This window comes from Panthera onca, chromosome C2 (genome assembly GCF_046562875.1).
Source record: "Panthera onca isolate mPanOnc1 chromosome C2, mPanOnc1 haplotype 2, whole genome shotgun sequence".
Taxonomy (NCBI): domain Eukaryota; kingdom Metazoa; phylum Chordata; class Mammalia; order Carnivora; family Felidae; genus Panthera; species Panthera onca.
Genome location: NC_138347.1, coordinates 78212859 through 78239762, shown reverse-complemented (window position 1 = coordinate 78239762; position 26904 = coordinate 78212859). Strand labels below are relative to the sequence as shown.

The 26904-nt window shown below is 39.7% G+C and overlaps 1 protein-coding gene across 5 annotated transcripts in view; it reads left to right on the top strand.

The window, feature by feature from the left end:
- Nucleotides 1-25316, top strand: part of TP63 (tumor protein p63) — a 228537-nt gene extending 203221 nt beyond the window's left edge. For 4 of the 5 annotated variants that reach the window (XM_078453137.2, XM_078453136.2, XM_078453135.2 and 1 more), the window contains 5 exons: nt 1550-1686; nt 15306-15463; nt 17598-17742; nt 19063-19156; nt 22176-25316. In XM_078453137.2, coding sequence (XP_078309263.1) covers nt 1550-1686; nt 15306-15463; nt 17598-17742; nt 19063-19156; nt 22176-22472 — 831 coding nt within the window. In that variant the 3' untranslated portion in view covers nt 22473-25316. Of the gene's footprint in view, nt 1-1549; nt 1687-7927; nt 9360-15305; nt 15464-17597; nt 17743-19062; nt 19157-22175 lie in introns of those variants that run through there. The other variant, XM_078453139.1, reaches the window with a different exon arrangement.
- Nucleotides 25317-26904: the final 1588 nt, after the last annotated feature.

Genomic DNA, 26904 nt, shown 5'->3' with positions numbered 1-26904 from the left:
TGTACCATACCTGCTTCCCTACCTTCTTTGGGCCCTGACCTTCAGGGCAATAGACTGCTTGCTAGTAAAACAATCAGGCAGTGAGTTAGCCAAGATTCTCGGTGTCTTTTTTCTCAGGCTACATATGGAAACTGACTTGTGAACTTTAAGTTAAACATTTTCCTGATATCCCACGTATTCCAAAAGACCTAATGTGTTTTCAGTTGCTGAGATAGGAACCACTTGAGAAGCTGTTTTTAATGAAATTTCAGTTTGTGCTAAGGAAGGAGGTCCTGTGTAATCAGTTACATCTTGAACGTGCAGTGAAGAATTAGCCACAGTGGATTGTGTGAATTAAAAAAAGAGGGGGGGAAGCTTTTAATTTCACATGAATTTAGTTGGTGTCTGTTGGGGTGGCAAATATGCTAGGCCTTTAGCATTTGCAGATCAGTAGAATACAACTCTTACCTTCAAAGAGCTTGCCTTCTAGCGAGGAGACAGTTAGGATATAATGAAATAATTGCCTCTGGAGTATCAGGCATGATGCAGTAGCAGCAGCTAGAAAGGACAGAAGACTCGTGAAAAGACTGAGTGAGGTCAGCGGGGAGCTTCGCAGAGGTGATCACAGAGCTGGGGCAAGTAAGAGTTAAGGGAGAGGAAACCTTTCCATTTCTGACTTCTGACAAACCCTGCCTCTCATCCTCAGGGAGGGGACTGGGGTGAGGCAAGTAAAATGCCTAGGGTGCAGAATTTAAATAAGCACTCACTCTTGGGGCCCTGCAAGTGCTCACGGGCCCTGCTTGCCTTGCTCCAGTCCTGGTCCTGCTCATACTTTTAAACCCTTTTCAGAGACTCTTTTAAAGAGAGAAGAAGCCTATTTTGCCTCAGCTGAATGCCTTTCAGAGATATTTAATTACAGCTCATTCCCATTATTTTGGGTAGTTTTGTCTTCTAAAATCCCTGCAAATGCTATCTTAAATACTGAATCATTGCTCGTGGGGAAATATAGGATTAAGTTCCCGTGAGCCTCTGGGCACCACATTTTCAGCAGCCCATCAGTAAAGACACCTTATTTAATATATACTATTGATTCATTTTAACACTGAACTCATGACCAACAGCACTATAACTTGTGCCTACATGAAGCTGATCTAACACATTTTCTCCTTAAGGCCCACTACAGCCTTCTGGCACCTGAAGTATTAGACATCACTTCAGCACTACCCTTGGGGACCACTTTAGAGAACAGGTTCACCAACAAAAACCACAAAAATGTGCAAAATGTGGCAGTAAAGAGACCATGGAAAGGATACTTGTTTGCAGCAGGAACCGTGAAACAAGATGGCGGAGCACGCCCTTGTTCTCCTGAGCAACCAAAATGTGTTGCTCTGCGCACGTCCACAAATGACCACAGGGCACCACCCCCAGTACCGATGTTCACGTCACCAGTGAACATTAGCGAGCAGGCAGATTCGTCAATGCAGAATGCACAGATAAAGACGATTGACTATACTGCTAATTGTTCTAGAGTTCTTCATGCTTCCTTCTCCTTCCTGTGTCCTTCATGTAGGTGAGGGGCCGTGAGACCTATGAAATGCTGTTGAAGATCAAAGAGTCCCTGGAACTCATGCAGTACCTTCCTCAGCACACAATCGAGACATACAGGCAACAACAGCAGCAACAGCACCAACATTTACTTCAGAAACAGTGAGTGTGTTGATGTGTCATTTTAGGAGGTGTGAGTAACAGTGGCTGTTTGTTTGGGGTAGAAGCAAGGCAATGGGTGGATGGCGTAGAAGAGGCCGTGAGGCAGCAGAACATGAGAGGTTCACATGAGCTGGTACGGGGCCCCTTCTTTAGTTTCGACCACCTTCTAAGTTTCTTTCCATACCTTTAGGAGTTCCACCCGGCTTCTGAAATGAAGCTAAACCATTTCAAGTGAGTTACAGAGACTCCTACAGAGAGAGTTTGTTCTCTCCACGCCTCAACCATACACCTCTATCAATAGAAGAATTTTGGGTATACAGGCTATTCTAGTAACAATGTGTATATTTTAAAACACGTAAACTTGCCTTATCCCAGTGGATTGTCCTGTACCTTTCTGGGGATGCAAACAACCCACTTTTGGGAAAACCATAGTAGACTGGGGTTAGCGCCTAGGTTTTCCTCCAAGTGACTTATCTGAGCACTGTGTTGAGGATTCTGAGACCCAGTGTGTGCTCATTGGGAAACTGCCTGGATGCAACAGGGCGAAGTGGAGTCTTATTGTCAGGTTTCAGCATCTCTGTTCTAGGTTGTCTTCCAACAATACATTTTTACATACATTGGGCCAGAGTTTGCAACCATATTAGAATCAGCATGCAACCTATTTATATGTTGATTTTTACCTTGACTCTTGGATCTTTAATGCTATTGTTTTGTGACTAATCAGAATAGCATAGCTCTTATGGGAGAAAGGAAAGTTATCAAGTCAAGACTCTGTTGATCTGTGGTTAAGAATAATCCCTTGTTACCTTCAGTAAGATATTGTGTCTATACTGAAAATATTGCCAGAGTCTCTGTAGATAATGTAAAATGTCTAAGTAATTCAAACATTTGACTCTACTCTCCAGACAAAAAGAAATGAAGCCAAAACCATCTTGCCTAAGGCAAATTTTGTCTTTTACAGCAAATGAACAATAAATAATGGTTAATTTCTGATATATTATTAGCAACTATACAGAACTACGGAAAGTGAAAGAAAGAGGTCTCTCATTCTTTTTTTTTTTTTTTTTTAATCAACATAAATGCAGCTGAGGAGTTGGGCTGCATCTGGGATAGTCAGGAGGCAACCTCTGAGCACCCCTGCCTGTGGCATATGGGGTGAGCAGCAGAGGGGTGGAAAAGAACTGTGCTCTCCCTTAAAAGACTTCAGGCTTGTTGAGCATTGAAGACCTTTTTTGCCTGGAAGGGATCCCACCATTTACTTTGAGCATGAAGTTTTGCAAATCATAATTATAAAGTTTTATAGTAAGGCTGAGTGGGAAGTTTAATCAGGAGTTTTCTTGGGGACACAGAATATCCCAAAGGAGAATGAGAAATCAGGGTTGCAAACAGAATTCCCATTGCCAATCCTACATATTCTTTAGGATATCAGAAGAAAATGTATGTTAATATATTCAAGTTTAAAGCCGATTTAGTTCTTGTCAAATCATACAGCAAGGATCAAAGAAACAGACCCGTAACATCACTTACAGACCGAGTGAGGATAAGTACCTTTTCCCAAATATGCATGCCCTGGTATTAAAAAAACACTCGGAAATTGCCTCCAGTGCACTCTGGAAATGTTTGGCTCAGCCAAAATGAACTCAGAAAGATTACATAGTAGCATATCATGCTGAACTAGTTACTCTGTGATAGTCCTTCCTGCCTTTCCCCCAGTTAACAGAAAAAGTACTGTCAAGCCACATTGATACTTATTAAATGATGTGGTTTATAAAAGCCTGACCATCTAGCAAAGAGGTTGGCAAACTTTTTTTTTCCTGCAAAACACCAATAGTAAACATCTTCAGCTTTCTAGTCCATATGGTCTCTTGCAGCCAGCTGCCCAGTTCTGTCTGTGTAGCACAAAAGCAACCACAAACATTGTATAAATGAATGCGAGTGGCCACTAATTTTTATGGACACTAAAGCTTGAATTTCATATAATTTTCATATCATGATATAATCCTTCTTTTTCTTCTGAATTTTCACACCTTTTAAAAATGTAAAAACCATTCTTAGCCTATGGCCCAAAGTACATCCACTGTAGTTTGCCAGTTCTTGTTCTAGATAAATGAGTGGGATCATCTTTCATGCCTCTCAAAGCTCAGATTTTTTGCTAGAAATATTTGGAAGCTAATACATGTATCCTAAAGTAGAGAGGTATGAAAACGTTTTAGGAAAGCCTCCAGTGATTTTTAAAGTGGTATTTTGGCATCTACCAAAACGACAGCCTTTAACAGAAATCTCTTTTGTCTGAGAAAGTTAGGGATGCCCATCTGGACACAAAATATGGTTAGTGTTGTGACCTTATCATCAGCTAAGTCTAGAATAGTTGAATTGATTCACCTAACAAACTTTTATTGAAGATCTGTTATGGGAAAGCATTACGGACAGAGGGAAAAGTTCCTACCTTTCCATAGTTTACAATTTAGTGGTGAATTCCTAATCAGACTACCGTTTGAATCCTAAGAAAGCTCTGGAAATTTATTCTGAGCATTGTATAAGTTAATAAGACAACTTTAAACAACTTCTCTAGATCATACCATAGAAGGAATAGTTTAGTGCCATAATTTTGGAGATTTGATAAACCAGGAAGCTCTACCTTAGTCAGCTGGGGGCATAGGCAATTTATGTTCATTTACATGGTGTACATGAGAATACATAACCCTGTGCTCCCACGTGAGGAGTTATCCAGCGCTTGTCGTCTGACTGGGTGGCATTGCTCTGAAGGGAAATTATTTTATAATTTGGATTTCATAAAGCAATCTATTTCATCAGAGAGAAACTGCATATTAAGCTTGTGTTATTTTTAAAAAGCCCCGAAGACATTAGAAACATATCATCCCTTTTTCGCATGTGTAGCCACAGATAAATAGTGAGGAAATAGTAGCCTCCCCCTTCCCTGGGGTGTCCATTTAAAAGCGTCCTTGCATGTTTTTGAGTTACTATCTCACGGTGTGTAAGAGCTAACTTCAGTGTGGCGCCTTGTGCATGGAAGAATGTGACACTGCAAATGAAATCTTTGCAAAATATAGACATTTGGCTTCATTTTGTCTTTACTGTATCATATATACATGGGTCTCAAATGAGTAATACACATCTGCATAAATTCTCCAGTTGCTGCGTTCTTCCACTGGGTTTTTTTTTTTTCAGCTCTCTTGTTTATGTGTAAATCTCCAAGAAAGAGTATGAATGACTAGACAAAGAAAAATGGAAATCTAATTCCCTGGCAATCATTTGAAAAGAAAAAAATCAGCTTGGAAAATGCCTATAATAGCCTGTGATTTCCTTTCTAAAAATATAGTACCAATTTTATGCTGGTAAGGGATCAATTTTGTGCTTTTCTTTTTAGTAGAGGGAAAATTAGTGGGAAGAAAATACAGTTTCCACTAAGTGGCAATAAAATATTTTCAGCTGAGTTACTTCTGTTTCTCACTATGTGTTTTCTCTCTGCTTGCTTTTCATTTGTGCATGGTTTTCCTTTTTCAAAAATTCCTTCACAGTTACCTTCATGATCATAGGCTTTATGGAAAATAAATTTTACACTGAGTTTTTGTGAATCAAATTGGTATAGATATAAGTAGGCTTTATACACATTTGCAAAGAAGTGTGATTTTTGTTGATTTGCCCACATTGAAATAAACATTCTGGGGTTATGTTTATAGAAACAAGAATCTCATGGGAGGACAAATTGGACCCATTCTTGACACTGGACTCTGCCTTCATATTGTCAAGGGACATTAACTCTTTTTTTTTAACAAAGAAACTACGGTTCTTTTTTTTTTTTTTTAAGTTTATTTATTTAGAGGGAGGGAAGAGAGCGAGCAAGCGAGCATGAGCAGGGGAGGTGCAGAGACAGAGAGCAAGAGGGAGAATCTCAAGCAGGCTTCGCACTGTTAGTGTGGAGCCCAACCCGGGGCTCGACCTCAGGAACCGTGAGATCACGACCTGAGCCGAGATCAAGAGTCAGACACTTAGCCAGCTGAGCCACCCAGGTGCCCCAAGGGACATTAACTCTTAAGACAACTTTGCAGAAGCTACTTGAGACCTTTTTAGCAATCTTTTGATGTACGCACTTTGGACCAATAGTATTGCTTTTTCATTTTTTTCCTGTAGTTTATCCTCCGTCTTGGCTTCCACCATGATCTCAGGTCAACATCATTTTGTTAAAATTATACTTAGCCTTACTCTTGTTTTCTCTTGGAAAATCATTTTCGAGTTTCTACAGTATGGATTTATTTTAATTGTAATACAAACGTGGCATCCTGAGGAGTGTTTCCTTCTCCTTGGTGATCCCTTGATGATTGTCGATTATCAGTAATACAGGTCAGAGAACAGTGGAGCATAGTGGGATCTGGAAGGTCATGGTTCTAATCTCATCCTACCATAGTTGGGGAAACTGAGGCCCAATGACTGTGCCTGTGATTTTATAACCAGTTTATAATCAAGGTGAGATGAAAGCCAGATCTGGAAGACACAGCTCTTTGCAGTGTTTTGTCTGCTTCATTGGTTAAGAAAGTTATAATAATAAAACTAAAATAAATATCTATGCCCACTTTTATATCTCTGTATCAGTCAGTTGGTATGTATCCTTGTGGTTTCAGTACAAAGCCTTACCTCTTTAAGCTCATTTGGCTATGGCTTTCTCTAAGAGTATTGGTATTTTTTCCTCAGATTACATAGCTGAGGGAGAAGCAAGCAATATTTTCAGCATTATCAACATAGGAGAGAGGAGAATACACAAATCTCTGTCTTGTTGATAGGTATGATTTAGACCATATTTCTAAGTTTGATTTAGAAATCCTTCATATGTCCAGAGTATTTGTTTGCAATTGCCAATCTCATAGAGGAAAAAACAGGTGGATATTGACAATTTCATTTGGTTCAACCTTCTCGGTCAAGGAACAACACAACTTTTACAGTTTATACAGGGTTACTTTTTGAACATCACAGCTCTGTTAGAAAGTTTTCAGGGCAGAGATTTATTAGCCATGAATTGGTAATGAGGAAAAACCTGTGGCTAATTGAATTGAGATAGATTAAATCACTTTTCTAAGTTCTCACGTCTCATTGCACCACTAATCTCAGTTCTAGATCTCAAAGTTTGGACCCTCGTGGTCCGTATATATACTCTTGTCATAACTAAAAGATGATTCCTGTGTGTTGTCCCATCCAGTCCTTGCTCCAAGAGAAGCCCTAAAATGTAATCTCCAAACAAGAAGTCAGTTACAATTCTTTATCTGAGAGTAAATTGTGCCCCTACTAATTCATATTCTGGCGTATTCTTTAAGATGATCTCAATTCTTGCTGGTGAGATGTTTTACTGAATTCCAGCCCTAACCAAATAAAAATGGCTTTGTTCCTTTGTAAGGAATAACCAAATGTGACTCAAAGCCATCTGGGAAATAATTCCCAAACAGTTCATAGGGTTACACAATCTTGAGCAAAGTAAAAGGATCTGTTCCTGGCATCCTTGTGGCATAATTGATTTCTTAATTATGTAAAAGTTGCTTTCATGAGTTTGATATGTGCATTTGGAGGCCAAGTTTGTGACTGAAAGGATTAAGATATTTATCCACCTCAATCTGGGCACATACAACATGCTCATTAATAGTTCTTTACAAATACATGTGATGCAGTCCCCATACTGATAAGATCGTATTTCTTCATGCTTCGTAGTTAGGCTACACAGGAACAATAATGAGGTATCATAATTGGGCCAATGACATTTTATAAAAGATTAATGTTAATTCTTGTCTCTGCATTCCCTTTTCAAGTCATCGAGTCCAATGTGCCAAGCACTGTACTAAGTACCTTGACCTACCCTGACACGTTAGTCCTCAACTGAATCACTTGAAGAACTTGTTAAAAATATATATGCCTGGGCCCCAGCCTGGTCTCTGAGGGATCTTGTTTTTTTGTTTGTTTGTTTGTTTGTTTCTTTTTTAAAGTTCTATGGGTGATTCTGATAATTCTAGTGAACTACCACTACTTTATCTCATTTCTTCACAAAAATCTTGAGAGGAAGTCATCTCTGAGAAATTTTAAAGGAGGATAATGAGGAAGGAGCAAAAATAGCTTTGTAGGTCATTCTATTCTGTCTTACTGTGATCATGAAGGTAGGAGGGTATTTCTGTATTCAGTTGATGTGAATATATGAAGTCCTAAGTCTTCACCTCTTCTTTTCTCTGGTTCCTCTCTGCAGTCTCCTTTCAGCCTGCTTCAGGAATGAGCTTGTGGAGCCCCGGAGAGAAACCCCGAAACAGTCTGACGTCTTCTTTAGACATTCCAGCCCTCCAAACCGATCAGTGTACCCATAGACCACCCCCACCCCATATCTGTATTTTGAGCGTGTGTTTCTTGTGTGTCCATGTATGTGTGTGTGTGCGCGCGTGCACGTGTGTGTGTGTCCAGCCCTCGTAAGCAGAACTTGAAGACACTTTGGCTCAGAGACCCAACTGCTCAAAGGCATACAGCCAGTAGTGAGAAAATCTTTTGAAGGGACTCAAAACTTTACAAGAAAGGACATTTTCCACAGATTCTGCATCCTTATATCTAGCACTGGGCAGTCAGGAACCCCTGTGTTTGTCTGTGAGCTTTGTGTTTTTCTTAGAAGGGAGGGGCTCAGGTTGGAAAGAGGGGCATTAAGATGTTTATTGGAACCCTTTTGTTACCTTCTGTTGTGTTTCTAAAACTCATAAAGAAGCTTTTGAGCAGGTCTCAAACTTAAGATGTCTTTTTAAGAAAAGGAGAAAAAAGTTGTTATTGTCTGTGCATAAGAAAATTCTAGATGACTGAGAGCTTCAGTCAGGCCCTTTTAATGCTGGTCATGCAATAATATTACAAATAGTAACACACTGAAGTGTCAAGTGTACTGCTGGGCAGAGAGATGATAATTACTATAAGTAGCCAATGTGGGGGGATGTTCTTTTCTTCTTTTAGAGAGTTTGCATTATTAGTGTCCTCCCCTCAATATGTAGATAGAAAGTTCAGTAACACTGTGTTAGATCCTACCACTGCCACCTTGTTGGCATCTGATATGATAATCTTCCTTGCTCATGGAAACCCCGGGGCCCTACCCCGCAAGCGATTGTTAAGACCCCAAGGCAGATAAACCTAATCTGTCATTTTAATACGAGGGTAAAACCACCTCAGTAATATTATTCCAGGCAGTTAAAGATCATATTTCAATGGCCGAAATGGGGTTCAAAGGCCTCTCACCAAATCTATGACTAATTTGCTCATTGGAGCCCCTATCTCTCAGTCCTACCATGAAACTAGCCATATTGCTGATACTGTTCCAACTCCTTTGTCCAGGACACTTACATTTTATTTAAGTGATGTCCAGGTAGACAATGTGAAAATCTGAACTCCTGGTCTGAAACTTAAAGATAGAAAGAATAGATGATTTTTTTTTTTTTTTGGCTCAAAGAGTTTAGAGAATCTATTGCTTTCCATTTTAGAAATGTATTTTAAAATAATAGTTTAAAGACTTGAAAACTCTCCCCCCACTTCTCCCCACACCAAATCACCAGCCCTTTATTCTGTGTCATCACAGCAATGATTTCTTGTTATTGAGGCTGTTGCTTTATGGATGTGTGATTTTAATTTTCAATAAACTTTTGCATCTTGGTTCATCTTGCAGTTTTTCTTTCTGTCTCTCTTGCTTTTTAATTCCTTAATCCTAGAATATTTTCCTATCAATGCTTGAAGTACCATGTGTGAGTTTAAGAACAAGAGTAATTGAACAGTCCCTTCGGTTTTGTTCCACTTCTGTCAGTATTTGGTGTTTTTATTTAAGATGCTCTGTATTAAGGTCATCAGTTCTAAAAATAAATTTCAATGCCTACCTCAACTTGAAATATATTTTAGCCCTGTGGGTGTTTAATTTCACCATAAGGAGTCAGGTATTATACTATCATTTGCCTACCTCTCTGAACAGCTCTCGAGCTATATATGAAATTGCCAAACTTGAATCAAATCCAAATCCCAATCTATTAAATAATTCGGCTTCTGTGGCATGGGCATTAGCAAATCATCATCCAGAACTCTGTAGTGGAACCTGTTGTCCATTTTTGTTTTAATTACACTATGTTCTAATCTTTTTAATTATTTTTAAAAGCTTCAAAAACACTTGTTCTGAATAAAAATAAGTAATCTAGTAGCTTGAAAAAATACTTAAGAAAAAATTATCTTCAAGACAAAAGTATATTAGTAAAATCTGATGCACTCATTATGCTGTTGAGGTCTTTTCAAATAACTTTCCAATCCCCTTTTAAGGGGTTCACAAATCCCTAAAAGGGTTAATGAGTATGTTTAGTTTTTTTTTGCATTTGCTTTTTCTTTCACAAGTTTTTTTTCTTTCACCCCATTTTTATGCAAGTTTTTAATGCATGTATAGTGACTTATATAAATGTATATACTTGAACTAATGGAAAATATTGTATAATTTCAGTTGATCTATCTAGAGAATCATTGCCACCTTTTGTCTTTAGAAGCAAGATTACCTAACTGGAGGGTAAGGTTACTGGCAGGGCAGTCGTGGGCAAAATTTTGAGGAAGAACACTTCCTTTTCTGATGTCACATGGCTTCCCTTTTTTTTGACCTTCCTGAGATAGGGGGTATTTTGTTTTATCTTCATTATCTCTTTCCCCTCTCAAATTCTGCACTCCAGAAACAGTTTGCTGGGCTAGATTTACCCTCAGGTATCACCAAATTCTACCAGAGAGTTGCTTTCTAACCAACAATGAAAGATTTAAGGCAAAAAAAAAAAAAAAAAAAAAAAAAAAGGAATCCTTTGGCGGAATTCTATATATCTCCATCAAGATGGAGATGACTTTGAATTTGTCTTTTCAAGAATTTGGGCTCTTTGCCATGGATATAGGCACAAGGCTTGTAATCAGGAAACCTGTGTTTTTCATCCTAAATGATTTAAGGTCACCTACAGCTCTGAGATACTGAATTGTTTTCTTAGCAATGTACACAGAAGCCTGAGCTGTTAAAGTTAAGACCTAGGACTTGACTTTTCCAGAATTTCTCCTCAAAACTAGAATTACATGAAACATGTCTTTCTACATCTCTGTTATGTTGGATTCCTGCAAAAATCTAAAGAAATCTGGAGAAAACAGCCTGAGGCTTACTCCTGGTTGTTTTTCTGAGGATTGCTACACTATCGCTTTTTTCGGTGTGTGTGTGTGTGTGTGTGTGTGTGTGTGTGTGTGCCTGCGCGTGCACGCACTGGGAGGGTGGAGGAGGGCAAGAAACCCATCACGTCACAGATCCTTATTGTCCTTGTACACTTTTTCCTTCTCTTCAGATTCCTCAATAATCCTTGGGACTTTCCACTCAATGACTGTGACATTATATGTGTAAGGGGGGTGGGGGGTAAGGTGGTTCTTCAAGGCCTTTAAATTGGTCACAGACTTATTCAGTCTTGCTCCCTTTTCCACAGCACATAGAGCTTATCAGAATACTCTTTGTATTTCACTGTATTTCAGGCATTGAAAACTTAATGATAAACAGACTGCCCTGACCTTGCTCCCTGTGGCTTTAACCCTCTCTTCCACATTAAAGGAGAGGCAATCAGAATTTTTGACTTTTTGGCACTCTCTTATCCCCATTTATCCACTCACCCTAATTCCTGGACTTGTTCAAGAAAGAATAGTTTTCACCTCCTCCTGTTAATTCTTAAACTGATGCCTCTCACTCCCTTGACCAAAAACGAGAGTATTAAACATTTGCTACTGAGGGTAAGAGTAAAAAGAACCAAAGTTGCTTGAGCATCTACAAATTACGGGACAATGTCCAGGGCGCTCATATAATCTAATTTAATGTTTTCTTTTTAAAGAATATAATAGATTTTACTTTTTTATTTTTTTAATTATTTTTACAAATCTGGTATTACTGGGGCACCTGGGTGGCTCAGTTGGTGAAGGGTCTGACACTTGATTGCGGCTCAGGTCATGAACTCAGGGTTCCTGGACTTGAGCACTCTGTCAGGCTCTGCGCTGACAGTGTGGAGACTGCTTGGGATTCTTTCCCTCCCTCTCTCTCTCTTCTCTCCTCTTGCATGCATGGGCTCGCTCTCTCTCCAAATAAATAAATAAACTTAAAAAAAACCCTATTATTATTATTATTATTATTATTATATGATAGAGAGAGCATGTGAGTGAAGGAGAGGAGGAGAGGAAAAGAGAGAGAGAGAATCTTAAGCAGGCTCCACCCTCGGAAGAGCCCCACACGGGGCTCGATCATGCCCTGAGCCGAAATCACAAGCTAGACGCTCAACCAACTGAGCCACTCAGGTGCCCCTCTATTATTTTTTTAATTGAAATATAGTTAACATATTATATTAGTTTCAGGTGTACAACACAGTGATTTGACATTTATATACACTACAGAATGCTCACCACATTAAGTGTAGTCACCATCTGTCACTATACAAAGTTATTACAGTATTATTGACTGTGTTCCTTATGCTGTACTTTGCATCCATATGACATTTATCTTATAACTGGAAGTTTGTACCTTTTAATCCCCTTCACCTACTTAGCTCATTCCTCCAATCCTTGGTCCCTCTGGCAAATACCAGTTTGTTCTCTGTACTTATGAGTATGTTTTTGTTTTGTTTGTTCATTTATTTTACTTTTAGATTCCACATATAGGTAAAATCATACAATATATTTTCCTATCTGACTTATTTCACTCAACATAATACCCTCTAGGTCCATTCATGTTGGCACAAATGGCAAGATCTCATTCTTTTTTATGAATGAGTAATATGTGATTGTATATATGCCGAATCTTTATCCACTCATGTATTGATAGACTGTTAGGTTGTTTCCATATTATTCCATGTTAGTCTTTATAGCAGCTTTTCTAGAGTAAGTATAATACCTGTTCTACAGATAAAGAAAATAAGACTCAAGAGCCTTGCATAACATCCAAAATCAATTAATTTGTGTCAAATCTAGAAGATGAACCTGGATGTTTTGTTTGACTCCAAATTTCATGTTCCTTCTTTGTTCATCTATGGTTTTTGAGCTAGCTTCCTAAAATAGTTTAGGCTGCTCATAATAAATGACCTAATAAAATGGTCAAAAATACAGACCTCAAAAAGAAACAGAGGAGAGAAGTGTAATAGGATTTGGAAGAAGGAATTTATTATGCTACAGCACGCAGGAAAAATGCAAAGCTTTAAAAAATATTTTTATTTTCCTAAAGGTGAATATTAATGGTTCAAGCAATGCTTCCATAAGCTTTTGCTTTGCATTTGACTGATTTGGGAAAATGGAAGAGAAAGAGAGAGGTATCTTTAGGCTGCAGAAGATCAACCTGCCCCTGGAGTCTGAACAGGGGGAATTTTTCCGCCTAGAGTTGGAAAAAATGGAAAAAGCACCTGGCAAAGCATCTCTTGGCCACTTTTCCCTGTGCTTCTCTGCACTTTGATATGGATTTACAAGTGTTCCTAAGTATATCCAACGTGCTAACTCTTAATACTAGGCTTCAACACGGGGATAGATGATAGTTGGATTGATGATAGTTGGGGGGACTGACTGCTAGATCCCATGCCCCCTACCATATCTCAGTCTCTCCCACTTCTCTTACCACTTAACCCATTTCCTGATTCTGTGACCTAATGCATAATACTGTCTTGTTTCTGGAAAGTTATCACAGAATAAAAGAAAGAAACTCCTGGGCTAGGAACCAAGAGACCCTCAACTCATCATTTAGTAATGTGTGACTCGTGCCCATTTATTCTTAAGACCTTATATTTACACATATGTAAAATAGGCATAATAATTTCTGCCCATCCCTGCCCTGCCAGACCATGTTCTCCTCCAGAGAGATGTGGAAATCATTCAGAAAATGGATAAAGGAGAGCTTAGTAACCTGAAGTGTCTTGCAATTGGGAGGGTTTATTACGTAAACACCTGTTTATACAACATGGACCTATAATTGTGAGTTCTTGACAAGATCTAAACAGCAAAAGCGATTCCCTCCTACCTTAAAGTCAGTAATTATAGAACACAGTTGAATTGTTAATTGTACACCAATTGCCATACTTATTTATGCAAATACATATATATATATATACATGCACACACATACAAATATATATATATACATGCACACACATACAAACACAAAGTTTCTCTCTGTATATAATACATATATATAATTTATATAATATAGAGTTTTATATATATGTATATATATATATAAAACATAGAGTGTTTTATATACACATATATACAAAATAAAATGTTAGAGAAACTGTTTTTTCACTCTCTTATCTACTATAATAAATATGACTGCAGGAAGGAGACAAATAGGAAAAAATAACGCACTTTGTCTGGAAATTGTAAAAGGGGAGTTTTCCCACCATAGTTCCAATCTTTGTTCTGTGGTCATAATTACTCACTGTAAATGGCATATAGCCCATAAAGTTCTTCCTCATCTTATCTTTTCCAGTTCCCACCACAGCCTTATAAGGTAGGTTGGATTGTTATCCCCATGTATCCACTACTGTATGAGCTCCTCACAGATGGGACTGTTTCTTACTATTTTTCTACCTCTAACATCCAATTTGAACAAGTGTGTATGTATTTATAGAGTTTTTTTGTGATAAAACAAAAGCAAAGATATTTAGTGGCCAACACGGGGACCTATAGATTCTAGTATATGCTAGAGGAAGTCTTAAACTTTGTTTTTCTGATGCTATATCCTGCTCCGATGATCATAGATATCACTAGTTCTGTAATCAGAGAGTGAGACGTGACAGTTGGTAGGGAATATCATATGTGATATGATGCATAGAATGACAAGCCAATCCGAGTAAATTTCCAAATTGAAGTTATGCTAAGTGGAATTTTTTTGTTGGTCTTTGTCTCCCAGGAGACTTGTCAAAAATCAACAGAAGACTTGTTTGGGCTCCGGGCTTCTCCTGTGTAGAAAGGCAGCTGGCATCCCCATGGGTTTTCTCAAAGGCCCTCGAACACCTAAGCAGAGGAAGCACGTTTCCATGTTGTGGCCTCTGCATGACAGCAGGCTGAGCTGCCAAATTCCCGATTTGATGGTGCTCGTAGTCATTTTCTGTATATCCCAACTGGCCTAGGAAGCTACACACAACAGGCCTCAGCTGCAATTTGAAATTGGCATCTCCATGTCTTTCTTAAGCCTTTGGGTCTTCACTGACTTCTTTTCCCTTATTGATTTTCAAACTTGTTTGAGTTGAAGGGCCAGAGAGGGGAAAGAGATGGAGAAAAAAAATAATAGAGGCAAAAAGAAGATGCAATTGTTTCCCCTCTCACAAAAGAGATTCTTTAGGAAGATATACAACTTCATACTCTAAATTCAGGAGAAATATGACTTGATGATAGCCTTGCAATCCCTCCCTAGTTTACAAAAAAAAAAAAAAGTTCTCAGACAGAAACAAATAATTTCTTGTCATAGGTCCTGGAGGAATATTTTTACAAATTGTAGTTCAAGGCCACGTTTCGATCTGAGACCTGTGGGATCTGACAAGTCCGCCCTGTTCAGTATGACCCGCTCACCATCATTGCCATGTTTATGTTCCCAGGACCTCGATGCAGACTCAGTCTTCATATGGTAACAGCTCTCCACCTCTCAACAAAATGAACAGCATGAACAAGCTGCCTTCTGTGAGCCAGCTTATCAACCCTCAGCAGCGCAACGCCCTCACTCCTACCACCATTCCTGATGGCATGGGAGCCAACAGTAAGAGCATCTCCGTTTAGCTGCGCCTTATGGGTCCACAGGGCTAGTGTAGGGGAGGATTCCACTCTGGGGTGCGGGGAGAGGCTTGCTTTTTAAGCTGAGGAAAGGCACAGTGGGACAGACAGATCACAGCCTAATGGCTTGAGTTCCTCATGGTGAGCTTTTCGTCGCTTTCGAAGTGTATGGTTCATGGCAAAGCACATTGGTAGAGATAGAGGAGGCTGTTCCTTCAGTAGAGAAAAGGATCTCTGTGAAAACAACCATGCACTTCCCATCAACCTGGTTGGGGGACCCACCTCCTATATCCTTTGAGATAGTGAAAAGGAAATATATCCAACATGTGGGAAGTAGCATGGTGTGGTAGACTTAAAGTCTAGAGAAATAGGTTGTCCTCTGGATGCTATGGCAGGACTAGCCATGCAACTATGGACAAGTAACCTCTCTGCTCTAATGCTCCGTTTCCACTCATAAAAGTATCACTCTTCACTTTTAACATCTTATGATTGTGTGTCCCTGTGATCTTAGCCTTCTCATCTTGTCTACGCCATCCTATATACAGTCATTAAGGAACTGACATAGAGAAAGGAGTCTCCCTTTTACTTATTCACGCACAGATTACTCACATCGACTAAGTATAACTGTGAGAGGCAATGTGAAAATTGGGCCTCCAAATGAATGGTGATTGCTATATAGCTTTGCTGTAAATAGAATTATCCACTAGAACTAAATCTAGCAAAGTGCATATCCAAACTAGAGAAAATCAAACAGATGCTAGAAATGCAGAAGGATGTATTATAAGGACACAGAAGTCTAAACACTATACATGTATCCTACAATGCCCCTCATAAAATAATGCTTCAATCTTGTCCTTTGAAATCCTTCATTATTCTGATCAAGCCTTTAAACCTGCATTTCAGTATTACCTTGAAGAGATTAGAGGTTTTGTTTTGGTTTTGTTTTCTTAAAGTTAAGGGAAGCTAGGGTTGTGACTCTCTGTGGTCCGATGGCAAAGATTCAGATTTACATGAGACACAGGTGTATGTGGTAAGGTTGCTTGGTTTGCTAACAAAGACTTTAGAGCCAAACTGCTGTCTCACTAGTGATAAATTCATCCTAAGGCTCCAAACCTCACCCCCTGACAGGTCTGCTACTCTGACAGCAAAAGGAAAAAGTGTCATTTTTTTTTTTTTTTACTTTATTTCCTCTCTTGTGACATCTTAGATCCATTTGTTCCTTCACATTTGTGTAATTTACGGTTTGCCTACTTTTTCTTTATACTTCACAATTTTCTTTGATAGCACCGGCAAAGTCAGAAGGGAAAGTGATAAGATAAAATAAACCTGTGCTCTTTAGGGGGCTAGTTGGTGACAGAGGCCTTTCCTTTGGGAGCATATTGCTATTCACGAAAATAAAAGCAAATCGCATTAATCTTTTAGTAGCAATGTTCCTCTGGTTTTTTTTTTGACCTGAAGACAAAATTTGTTTCATAGCTATGATCTGTATTAAGCGCTTCTTCTCTATAGGTAGATGTTTCCAGTTTGTAGTTTAGTAAAAAACCAATCAGTGTTGCTGGTGTCCCTGAATACAATCCAGAAATGGACCATAAGAAAGAGCTGGAACCTTTCATTTCATTCTTGCTTAATAGGCCTATGGTTCCCAAATATTGCAATAAATCCTTCTGTTCCCAAACAGTTATTCCAGAGGTCATTCTCATTCACAGATCTGTTTACTTGTTCACCTCACCTCAGTTTACTGAGCACGTGATCTGTGCCAGGCCTAAGAAGTTAGCCTAACAAGGGAGACAGAAATATAAGCCATGAAGGCAAATGCAAAGAGGAATATATTAACCTCAGGAGTAGTGTGCAGTTGAACAGAGCATTAGAAAGAAGTGGGGGGAGATTGTCCTAGGAGCACATGCAGGGTTCGAGAAATGTGTAATTATTTTGGAGTTTGGTGAACGTTGTCTTCTGTTGGATGAGACATAGGGTGCTTAAGGGGTGCAGTGAGAGAGAAGACTGAAAAGGAAGGCTGGTGGATTAGGCCCTTGGTAACATTAAACCAGACAAGATGGACCCCTGGGAAGCTGGTACTGATGACGGCAGTAACCCTCTCTGTTCCTCCTGCTTCTGTTCAGTTCCTATGATGGGCACCCACATGCCAATGGCTGGAGACATGAATGGACTCAGCCCCACCCAGGCCCTCCCTCCCCCACTCTCCATGCCATCCACCTCCCACTGCACTCCCCCACCTCCGTACCCCACAGATTGCAGCCTTGTCAGGTGAGTCCACGGCATGTGCCCCCGGGGGCCTGTCCTCAGCAACTCGGGGTGGTGGAGGGCGGATGCTCTCAGAGTTCAGTACGCAGTTGGGAAAAAAAGAAAGCAGCCCTTCCTACGATGGGTGTTCAGCACTGTTATCTCTGATCTGTGGAGTGGTCAGCAGTGTTTAATCGAGGAAAAGCACTATAATCCATAGGGGACAAAGTGAAAATGTGAGTTTATAGGCAAATCATTTTTCATGCCTGTTTCCCCTCATCTCCACTTACCCTCTTCCTCCTCCCTCACAGTTTCACATGGTCAGTTGTGGCCTTCAAACTGGTGCTCAGGGCTGGGGACCCAAGAAGGGCCATAAACTTGCTATCTCGCTCCCTTTCCCGTTCTCCAGGACTCCTAGCTCTCAGCCACCATGGCCTCATTATGTCAGAGTGGGATGTCCGTAAAGAAGTTTTAATGGTTACAGAGACGACAGGGACTTTCAAGAAGCCAATGGCCGCTGTTACACTGCCATACACAAAGCAGGCACACCTTAGGCAAGGGGGTTCAGACAGCCAGAAGAGGGAAATGTGTGAAGCCTGAAAGATCTCTTCCCACAGAAGTGAGAGTGGGTGCCACATCCATGCCTAGTGCACATCATCTGCCCCTGCTTCACGTGCAGAATGACCCTTTCGTTTGGCTGTTGGAAAAATGGGTACTGATCCCCATGTGACTGATGCGGCAGTCCTAAACAGTGTCAGAGAGACGGAAAGGCGTGTGGCTTGTGCCACCCCACCTGTGGCTCTGTGATGGTGGCATCACCAATCTGAGACCAGCGCCAGAAAGGAGGGGTCTGTATTCTGAGTAGGACATAAATCAGAAAGCATTCCTAGTAGAGTAGCCTCCATTTTTTTCTTAGCCGCGTGAACCATTCTCAGAAACCCCAGAGACAAAGCAATTCGAGTAGAGGTGCTCTTTTGGATGTGAAGAGGCAGGAGGCAAGAGCGCTGGGAACCTGACCACTGGGCTCCTTCCTTTCACCCCCCTGCAATGGCTCATAAGGCACTTAACTATGTAGAACCCCTGAGAATTCCACCAATCACCTTTTGAAAATCACTGCTCTGCAGGAATCTTCAGAGTTGATTTTAATTTCTATAGACCTAAAGTTCAAGTCACTAACCATTCCCAAACCTCAAATCCAAGGCCTCCGTATGTTTCACCTGCCCCTAGTCTTTCCTGTAGGGCATCCGAGGGCGATAATGTTGGGTTTTCCTTTATCTCGCCAATGCAGTTGGGGTGAACTTTCTGTTTCTGTTTCCTCCTTCCTCTTCCCTCCTCCCTCTGCAGTTTCTTAGCGAGGTTGGGCTGTTCATCATGTCTGGACTATTTCACGACCCAGGGGCTGACCACCATCTATCAGATTGAGCATTACTCCATGGATGTAAGTAACTGTTAGACTTTTCTCTTGAGTTTTATTTCTTCATTCCCTCCCCCTGGTGACATCCACCTTGTAGTTCAGTTCCCCCTGGTTTTAAAATTTGTTATCATACCCTCAGTCCCCAAATTTGGTGGAAACCATTACCATATTAGAAAGGTTCCCAGGCCTGAGCCTACATACGTGAGAAGTTTGGTGATCAGTCTTCCTCTGCTTGTCAGATCAGCCAGTAATTCTCTATAGCACACATACTGTATTCAGTGGGAAAGAGGAAACCCAATTCCCACCTCCAAGATATTTATAATCTCGAAAGAATTTAGAGAATTTTTTAGATGTGCTCATTAATCAGTATGAGACCCCAGGGAAGCTATCAGGAATCAGGTGATATTATCCTCACTTTAAATCATGGAGAGACAACATTATAATCATTTGCATGATGAGTTGATGGCAGAACTAGGAATAGAGTCCTAAGGTGGAAGCTTCTGGTCTTTAACTCTGTTAACTGGCTTCTTCTGCCTTTCCTTAAAGTAGGACCTTAAGGAGGATTCAGCCATTCCTCTCAATTAGAACCATATGTTCCCTCATTTTCAATTATATTAGAATAGGGCCAAGCCATCCTTGACCATTGAGAAAATTCACTGGTCATGGTTCAAGTCCCATCCATGCTTTTTAGTAATAATGAGACTTTGGGTTATCACTTTGCCTCTCTGAGCCTCAGTTTATCAAACTGGGTTCAAAATCACTCCCTCTGGCTTTGATATTCTTTGTCTTTTGCAGCAAGCTGGATGGAAGGGGACTGTGTGTGTGTGTGTGTGTGTGTGTGTGTGTGTGCGCGCTTCCTATACCACTTCATGAATGGCTTGTATTCTTGGGAGCTTGTATTGTTCTGGCTTATGGCAATCTGATTTTCCTTCCAGGCTTCTCTTCATGCTGCTCTCTTTGGGGTTTACTATCCTCTCTTCCAGCTTCCAGAGGGCCTTTTGGACTAGTGGAAGAAATATTCTCTGCCTCTGCTGCTGTTTGTGTAGTTGAGATCTCTTCTTTCCCCTCCTTGAGCACCGATGCTAGAGATGCCCCTGCAGCATGAGAATGCCCCAGCCCTTGTGATGACAAGTACATACTGCACTGCCTCTGTGCCCACCCCTCTCCTCCCCACACATCACCCTGGCTGCTGCTCCCTGATGGAATAAATTATAAGTGAAAACTATAGAGAATGCTTTAGTAGTAAGTTTCGACAGGTTTTGGGTAACTTTACAATGATGTCCATCCATTGAGGAGAAGAGAGTTGCCCTGTCTTTGATAGTCCTATATGATAGAACAGAGAATCGGTCCCTTCCCTATTTTTTTTTTAAGTTATGCCATCCACTTGCTCCCTGTCCCCACTGGGGAGTGTGTCAAGGTACCCCCTTGGCTATTAGGATCTGCAGGTGTTCTCCAGAAGTCCATCTCTGTTGGTGTTGGCTAGGTCTTGTGCCGGTCTCTGGACAACAATTTCCTCATCTATCATAAGTTAAAATCTATCCAGAGAATCATGGAGATAGAGGGAGGCCAGTTTACAGCGTTAGAGACTTATTGAGAGCTCCAGAAGCATAAAGAGTTACACTTACTCATCTCCATGTGGGTTGTCTTCTTTATGGTGTATTCTTCTGCCAGAATGGGAAATCGGAGTGCCCATACTGCAAACGTCCAAACTGGGAAGTAATTGGGAAGCTATCTCATTTCTGCATCCTCACCTCAGCTTCTTCCATCTCATTACTGGAAATAGAAACTTCTTTTGCAGCTTGTCTCTCAATACCTGTCTGAGTCATTTGGCATCCCTTCCTGGAAAAACGATATGGTTACATTTGGCAGTTTTCATAAGTATCCCTTCTAAGATGCCGGACTGGGTTAATAATAATTTAATATGGTAATAATGCCAATGGTTAAGATTTAGATAGTGTCATTTATAATTGGTCTAGTACTTTCACATCCATATTCACACAAGAGCCCACAATGCGTGCTGATGTAAAAAGGAATTTGATCCCATTTTATCAATGAAGAAACTAAGGCCAGTAGGGAAAAAGTGACTTGATGAAGGTCTAGAGTCATTCAGTGACAGAATAAGAACCTCTGTCAAGGTCTTCTTACTCCAAACACAGTGTTCTTTCTACCCACCATGCTGCTCCAAAAAAAACAAAAAAACAAAAAAACAAAACAAACAAACAAAAAAAAAAATGTGAGCCATCACTGAAACAAGCTAATGAAGAGATAATGCAGATAAAAATGTAAGAGATGTCTCCACAGATAGTTAAGCTCGGGCATATTTGTAATGCCTTCTACCCCCATTAATAGAGGATGGACACATACTTTGCATTTGGATACCCTGGTTTATCCAAACACCAAGAGACCTTCTGGCCATTAGGGCAGTTTAGGCTCAGAGGCTGTCCTGAGTCCCCATTTCATTTACTTAGTTGTGTAACTTTAGACTTGTCAACCTCTCTGAACTTCAGCTTTTCAATCTATAAAGCGGGTGCAATAGTATCTACCACTAATCTGAGCATTAAATGAGATCATGTATATAAAATAATTAGTTCAGTGCCTGGTATACAGAGAGTGTTCATTACCTATTAATAAACTTTTTTTTTCCTCATCTACTCATTTGAGCAGTGGTGATGTTCCACTGATATCTTTCTTCTAGTGACTAGAGCCAGGTAGATTTAAGAGTTGGAAGGTACCTCTATCTCATGTTTTTGGTTTAGGACTTTTGCCCTCTGATCTAACTATCCCTACTTTACTAGTGAAAAAACAGACCATTAGAGAGCAAGTGGGGTGTTATCCACAAGCAGAAATGGCACCTCAAGGCTGTGCCTTTTGCTTACATATAATGGCAAGGGTTATCAGAGAATTAATTTTATTTTCCAATTTGGAGATCAATCAATTCAGGACAGTTAAATCAGAACACTGGGGAATGATAAAATGATGTGGACTAAATCGTCAGTCTGTCCCTTTGTCCTAAATCTGTTTGCTCCCCTTTCTTATTGCACAGGATTTGGCAAGTCTAAAAATCCCTGAGCAATTCAGACATGCCATCTGGAAGGGCATCCTGGACCACCGACAGCTCCACGACTTCTCCTCCCCTCCCCACCTCCTGAGGACCCCAAGTGGTGCCTCCACAGTCAGCGTGGGCTCCAGTGAGACCCGCGGCGAGCGCGTTATTGACGCTGTGCGCTTCACCCTGCGCCAGACCATCTCCTTCCCGCCCCGCGATGAGTGGAATGACTTCAACTTTGACATGGATGCTCGTCGCAACAAGCAACAGCGCATCAAGGAAGAGGGGGAGTGAGCACCACCGTGTGAACTCTTACCATCCTGTCCCCACCTGTCTGCCTCCCTACAAAGCACTAGTGCTTGACCTTCAGAGCGTTCTCCCTAGGTCTTCTTCCTCTTCTCAGTCTGGTTTCTTAAGGGAAGAAGAAGTAAGAGGCTACCTTTGATTTAATGTCCAACCTGGCATCTGATTCTGATTCTGGCTTTAAGCCTCCAAATCTATTGCTTGCAGAACTGAAGTTACCATGGCTAGGTGGAAGTGAGCAAAAGAGCAGTGGGTGTCTCCTTAAGCTGCAAAGATTTCTCATTGACTTTTATAAAGCATTTTCACCCTTATAGTCTAAGACTATATATATAAATATATAAATATACAGTATGTATTTTTGGGTGGGGGACATTGAGTTTTGTTTAAATGTAATTTAAAGGAAAGGAAATTGAGTTGCACTTATCAACTTATTATTTTTTTTTAATTTACTTATTTGGATGGTTTATCTATACCCTTTATTTCAAGGGGTATCATGTATGGTAATAGGTATCTGGAGCTTGACGGCACATGTGAGTGACAAAAATGTCCCTTCACTTATTTTGATATTAAACAGTTGGCACATCAAACCTTTGGATGCATCCAGTTGTATTTACCATTGCTTATCATATGGGAGAGACTGTATACATATATCCACAGTTCTGTATGTTGGCATACTTCATGTTACTGGCACTGCTGTTAGTGACGCTCGTTCACTTTGCGGTTATTTTTAGTCCAATCACAAGAAAAAAAATCCACGTTCACACTGTCACAGGAGTGTGGCACTGGAAGAAGGGAAATAGCCTCTCTTGCTTTTGGTTGGGAATGGGGAATGCAGATAATGCCTAATAATTCTTAAAAGGTGTGTGGCAACCGGGTCAAACACATCTGGTATATGTATCTGGGTATATCAGCAATCCACTTACATTTAATACCAGATGCCTTATCTCTTAATATTTATTGGGAAAACATTTGTGGCCATTACAGAAGCCTGAAAACTAAGTTTCAGTACTGGGTTGACTAAGTCAATTAGACATTTGCTACCACTGTTCAAATTTTGATTTGATTAGAATGAATGCCCTCTATCTAGTTCTTACACTGCAGTCATAAGGTTTATTAAGAATATCCAGAAAAACAGGAATCATACAGAAATACTGAATCTCCTCTAAACGGTAAGCAGTCAGTGAGCTGTGAACTGAAATTCTTAGAAGACCTTTTGAAACACAGATAATATTATTTGGTAAAAGTTTCTTTTGGAAATCCTCCAATGATGTAAAACTCTGCAAGTAGAAGCTTGTTTATCTTTCTCTCTCCAAGGATGAAAACAGTAGTGATTTGGAAAATATAAGATTATGAGATCAGCTTTCCTGTGGCATCAGTTGCATCACTATATAACTTTTCATTTTTGATCAATAAGAGTTTGAGTTTGTTGGAAAATAACTGTGAGAATCTAATTTCCCGTCCATCTCTCTTCTGGACTGTCGTAGACATAAAAATGTCCCCACAGATGAGGGGATCAGCCTTCCAAGGGAGGCGTTGCTTGAACCACTTAAACATAGAATCGTCTTCAGACTTTGAGAAAACCTGTAAATGACGATACTCCTGTAGATCTTTCAGAAAGATACTTTTTTTTTCCAAACTCTAAAACAAATATTTTGTACATATGCTAATGAGCTCTAAAATCCTTCTGTGCATTCTAGTAAAGGGCTTTGATTGCACATAAGCTTCCATTTCTGTTTTAAAGTGCAAAAGGGCTAACCGGGCTCAAAAATATGATGTGTGAGTTTCACCTGAAAAGTGTATATATGTTTTGTGTGTGATATTGCCTACTTTGTGTTTCAGTTTTTGTTTTCTTCTTGGGATAGTGGGTTTTCCAGAACCACAGTTCAAAATTTTTTTTTATTATTATTATTATTGTTTTTATATTTTCATGGAAACACCACTTAGTAAGATGACAATGTCAAATAAGAAAATAAATGCCATAACTGTAAGATAGGGGGGTGGGAAAGTTGTTTTTTATTATTATTTTTATTTTGTACGTTAAAAGAGAGTGAGTCCTTGATTTCAAAGTTTTATTGTGCTTAAGTGGTTGTGGGCCCTGTTACTTTGTGGAATAAATATGTGGATTTGAAAACCTATTAAGGGGAAGAATAAAAGCTGTGCATTGGCAACGCGAGGAGGGAAATAGCTTCCTCTACTGTCCTGAGTGTTTGAACAAGCCTAGGACTTCTTCTGAGCTATTTCAGCACTGTTCAGGTAGCACTAAGGACTCAGAAATCCCTGTACTGTATCATGTGTTTGGCACTAGCCAAGGCTAAGCACAACTACTGGCCTCATGTCCTGGTGGCAACTCGCGCTCTTTGAGTGTATGAGTAGCTAGGATAAGGGGTGAAAGAGTATTAGGGACAGACAAGTGGGAGTGGGCTTAATGGAGTTCTGGTGGCCTCAGCTCAACGCAGTTAGCTGGGGAGTAGAAAGGTTTTTGTTTGGAGGTGATTAGAAACAGAAAAGGAGAATAGAACTTTCTTCATTAATTCCACTGACCTCTTGTTTTCCTGACATTCTCCTAAAGTACAGTATGTGGGATGTTAAATGTTAAAGGTTGTGTTTTTTTTTATTATTTTTATAATTGTACAAAAATTAAATGTCAAATGTTTTATATGCTTTATTAATGTTTTTGAAAGTTTCTTTCTTATAGATGTGATACTTTTTTTTTTAAGCTTCTGTTGCTTGTCTTTTGGTATTTTGTGTAATGGGATTTTGGTGAGCCAGAGGCACACCCATGTTTGCCAGGGCATGCAATAAAATTTACAAAATAAATAAAAATGCATCAAGAAATGGTGTTGATGGTGTGTGTGTTCATGTGTGTGTACGTGTGTGTATGCGTGTGTGTGTGTCTGTCTGTCCTTTGGCTTTATTTTTATCATTGAGGAAGAGGAAAGAGACATTACGGAGATTCAAATATTGATGTTTCTCATCTCAGAGAAAATTATTATTATTTTCTTATTTTCACCAATCTATGAGGTAGGAAAGACCAGGAAAATACCCTCATTTGGTACATGAGATACTCACAGATTTAATACTTTATTTGATTGAAATCAGAATGAGTTTGCTTTGGAATAGGAACTAAACTACAGATACTCCTAATGTCTATTTAGTGATTTTCCCATGACAATGACCTCAGCAGCATTGGGAAGGGATGCAGATGCCTGGTTGTATGTGGAAACGGCACTACAGATGGTGGGCTCTGGGCATGTTCCCCTTTAAACTCAGTGTTAATATCAACTCTCAATTATATACTTTGATTCAGCCAATAAAATATCTACTATCAAAATGGTTTGATGATTTTTACTAAAGAAATAGGAAAGTTTGTTCTTTTATGGGCTACATTAGATGGCATGAAAGCAATTTAATAGCTTAGATTTATAAATAACTATGGAATGACATTGGATATAATACATAACACTTTAAAAATATCAGTTTGTTTTCCTGTTTATATATAGAATCACATCATGTATGTGTACATTCAAATAGGCAAAGAAGATTCAGCTTAAATTAGGGGTACCAAAAAGTTCAAAATTCTTATTCCTTAAAATCTAGGTGATAGAGCCTCCAAAATGAAATGACTGATACAATGTTTCCAAGAAAAGAAAAATAAAGAGCAAAGAAAATAGTTAATTCTTGATATGCTATTAAGGCACTTTATAATCAAATAAACTTATTTTTTGAGCAGTTCTAGCTATTCATATAGATTTCTACTTCATGGCTTTTATTGTCTCTTAGAAATCTTCTGAAGTGTAAAACAAAAACTTGATAGAAACATTTTAAGACTTTTTTAGTGTAGTTTGTTTCATAGTAAAATTGAGAGGATAGCATAACTTTCCCATGTAGCCTCTGACCTCACACATGCACAGCCTTCCTCATTATCAGCACCCCCCCACCAGAGCGGGCCATGTGTTACAATTGAGGAACCTTCATTGACACCTCATAATCACCCAAAGCCCATGGGTTCCATTAGGGTTCACACTTGGTGCTGATTTGCTATGGGTTTGGACAAATATACAGTGACATGTATCCATCATTGCAGGACCATAAAGAGTAGTTTCACTCCCCTGAAATTCCTCCCACCCCAAAACTCCTGGCAACCACTCTTACTATCTGGCAATCCTCTTACAATCTCCATGGTTTTGCTTCTTCCAGAATGTCATATAGCTAGAATCATACAGCATGTAGTCTTTTCAGATGGACTTCCTCCACTTAGTCATATGCGTTTAAGTTTCCTCCATGCCTTTTCATGGCTTAATAGCTCATTTCTTTTTAGTGTTGAATAATATTCCATTGTCTGGATGTACCAGTTTTTTTGTCCTTTCACTTTCTGTAGGACATCTTGGTGACTTCCAAATTTGGGCAATTGTGAATAAAGTCT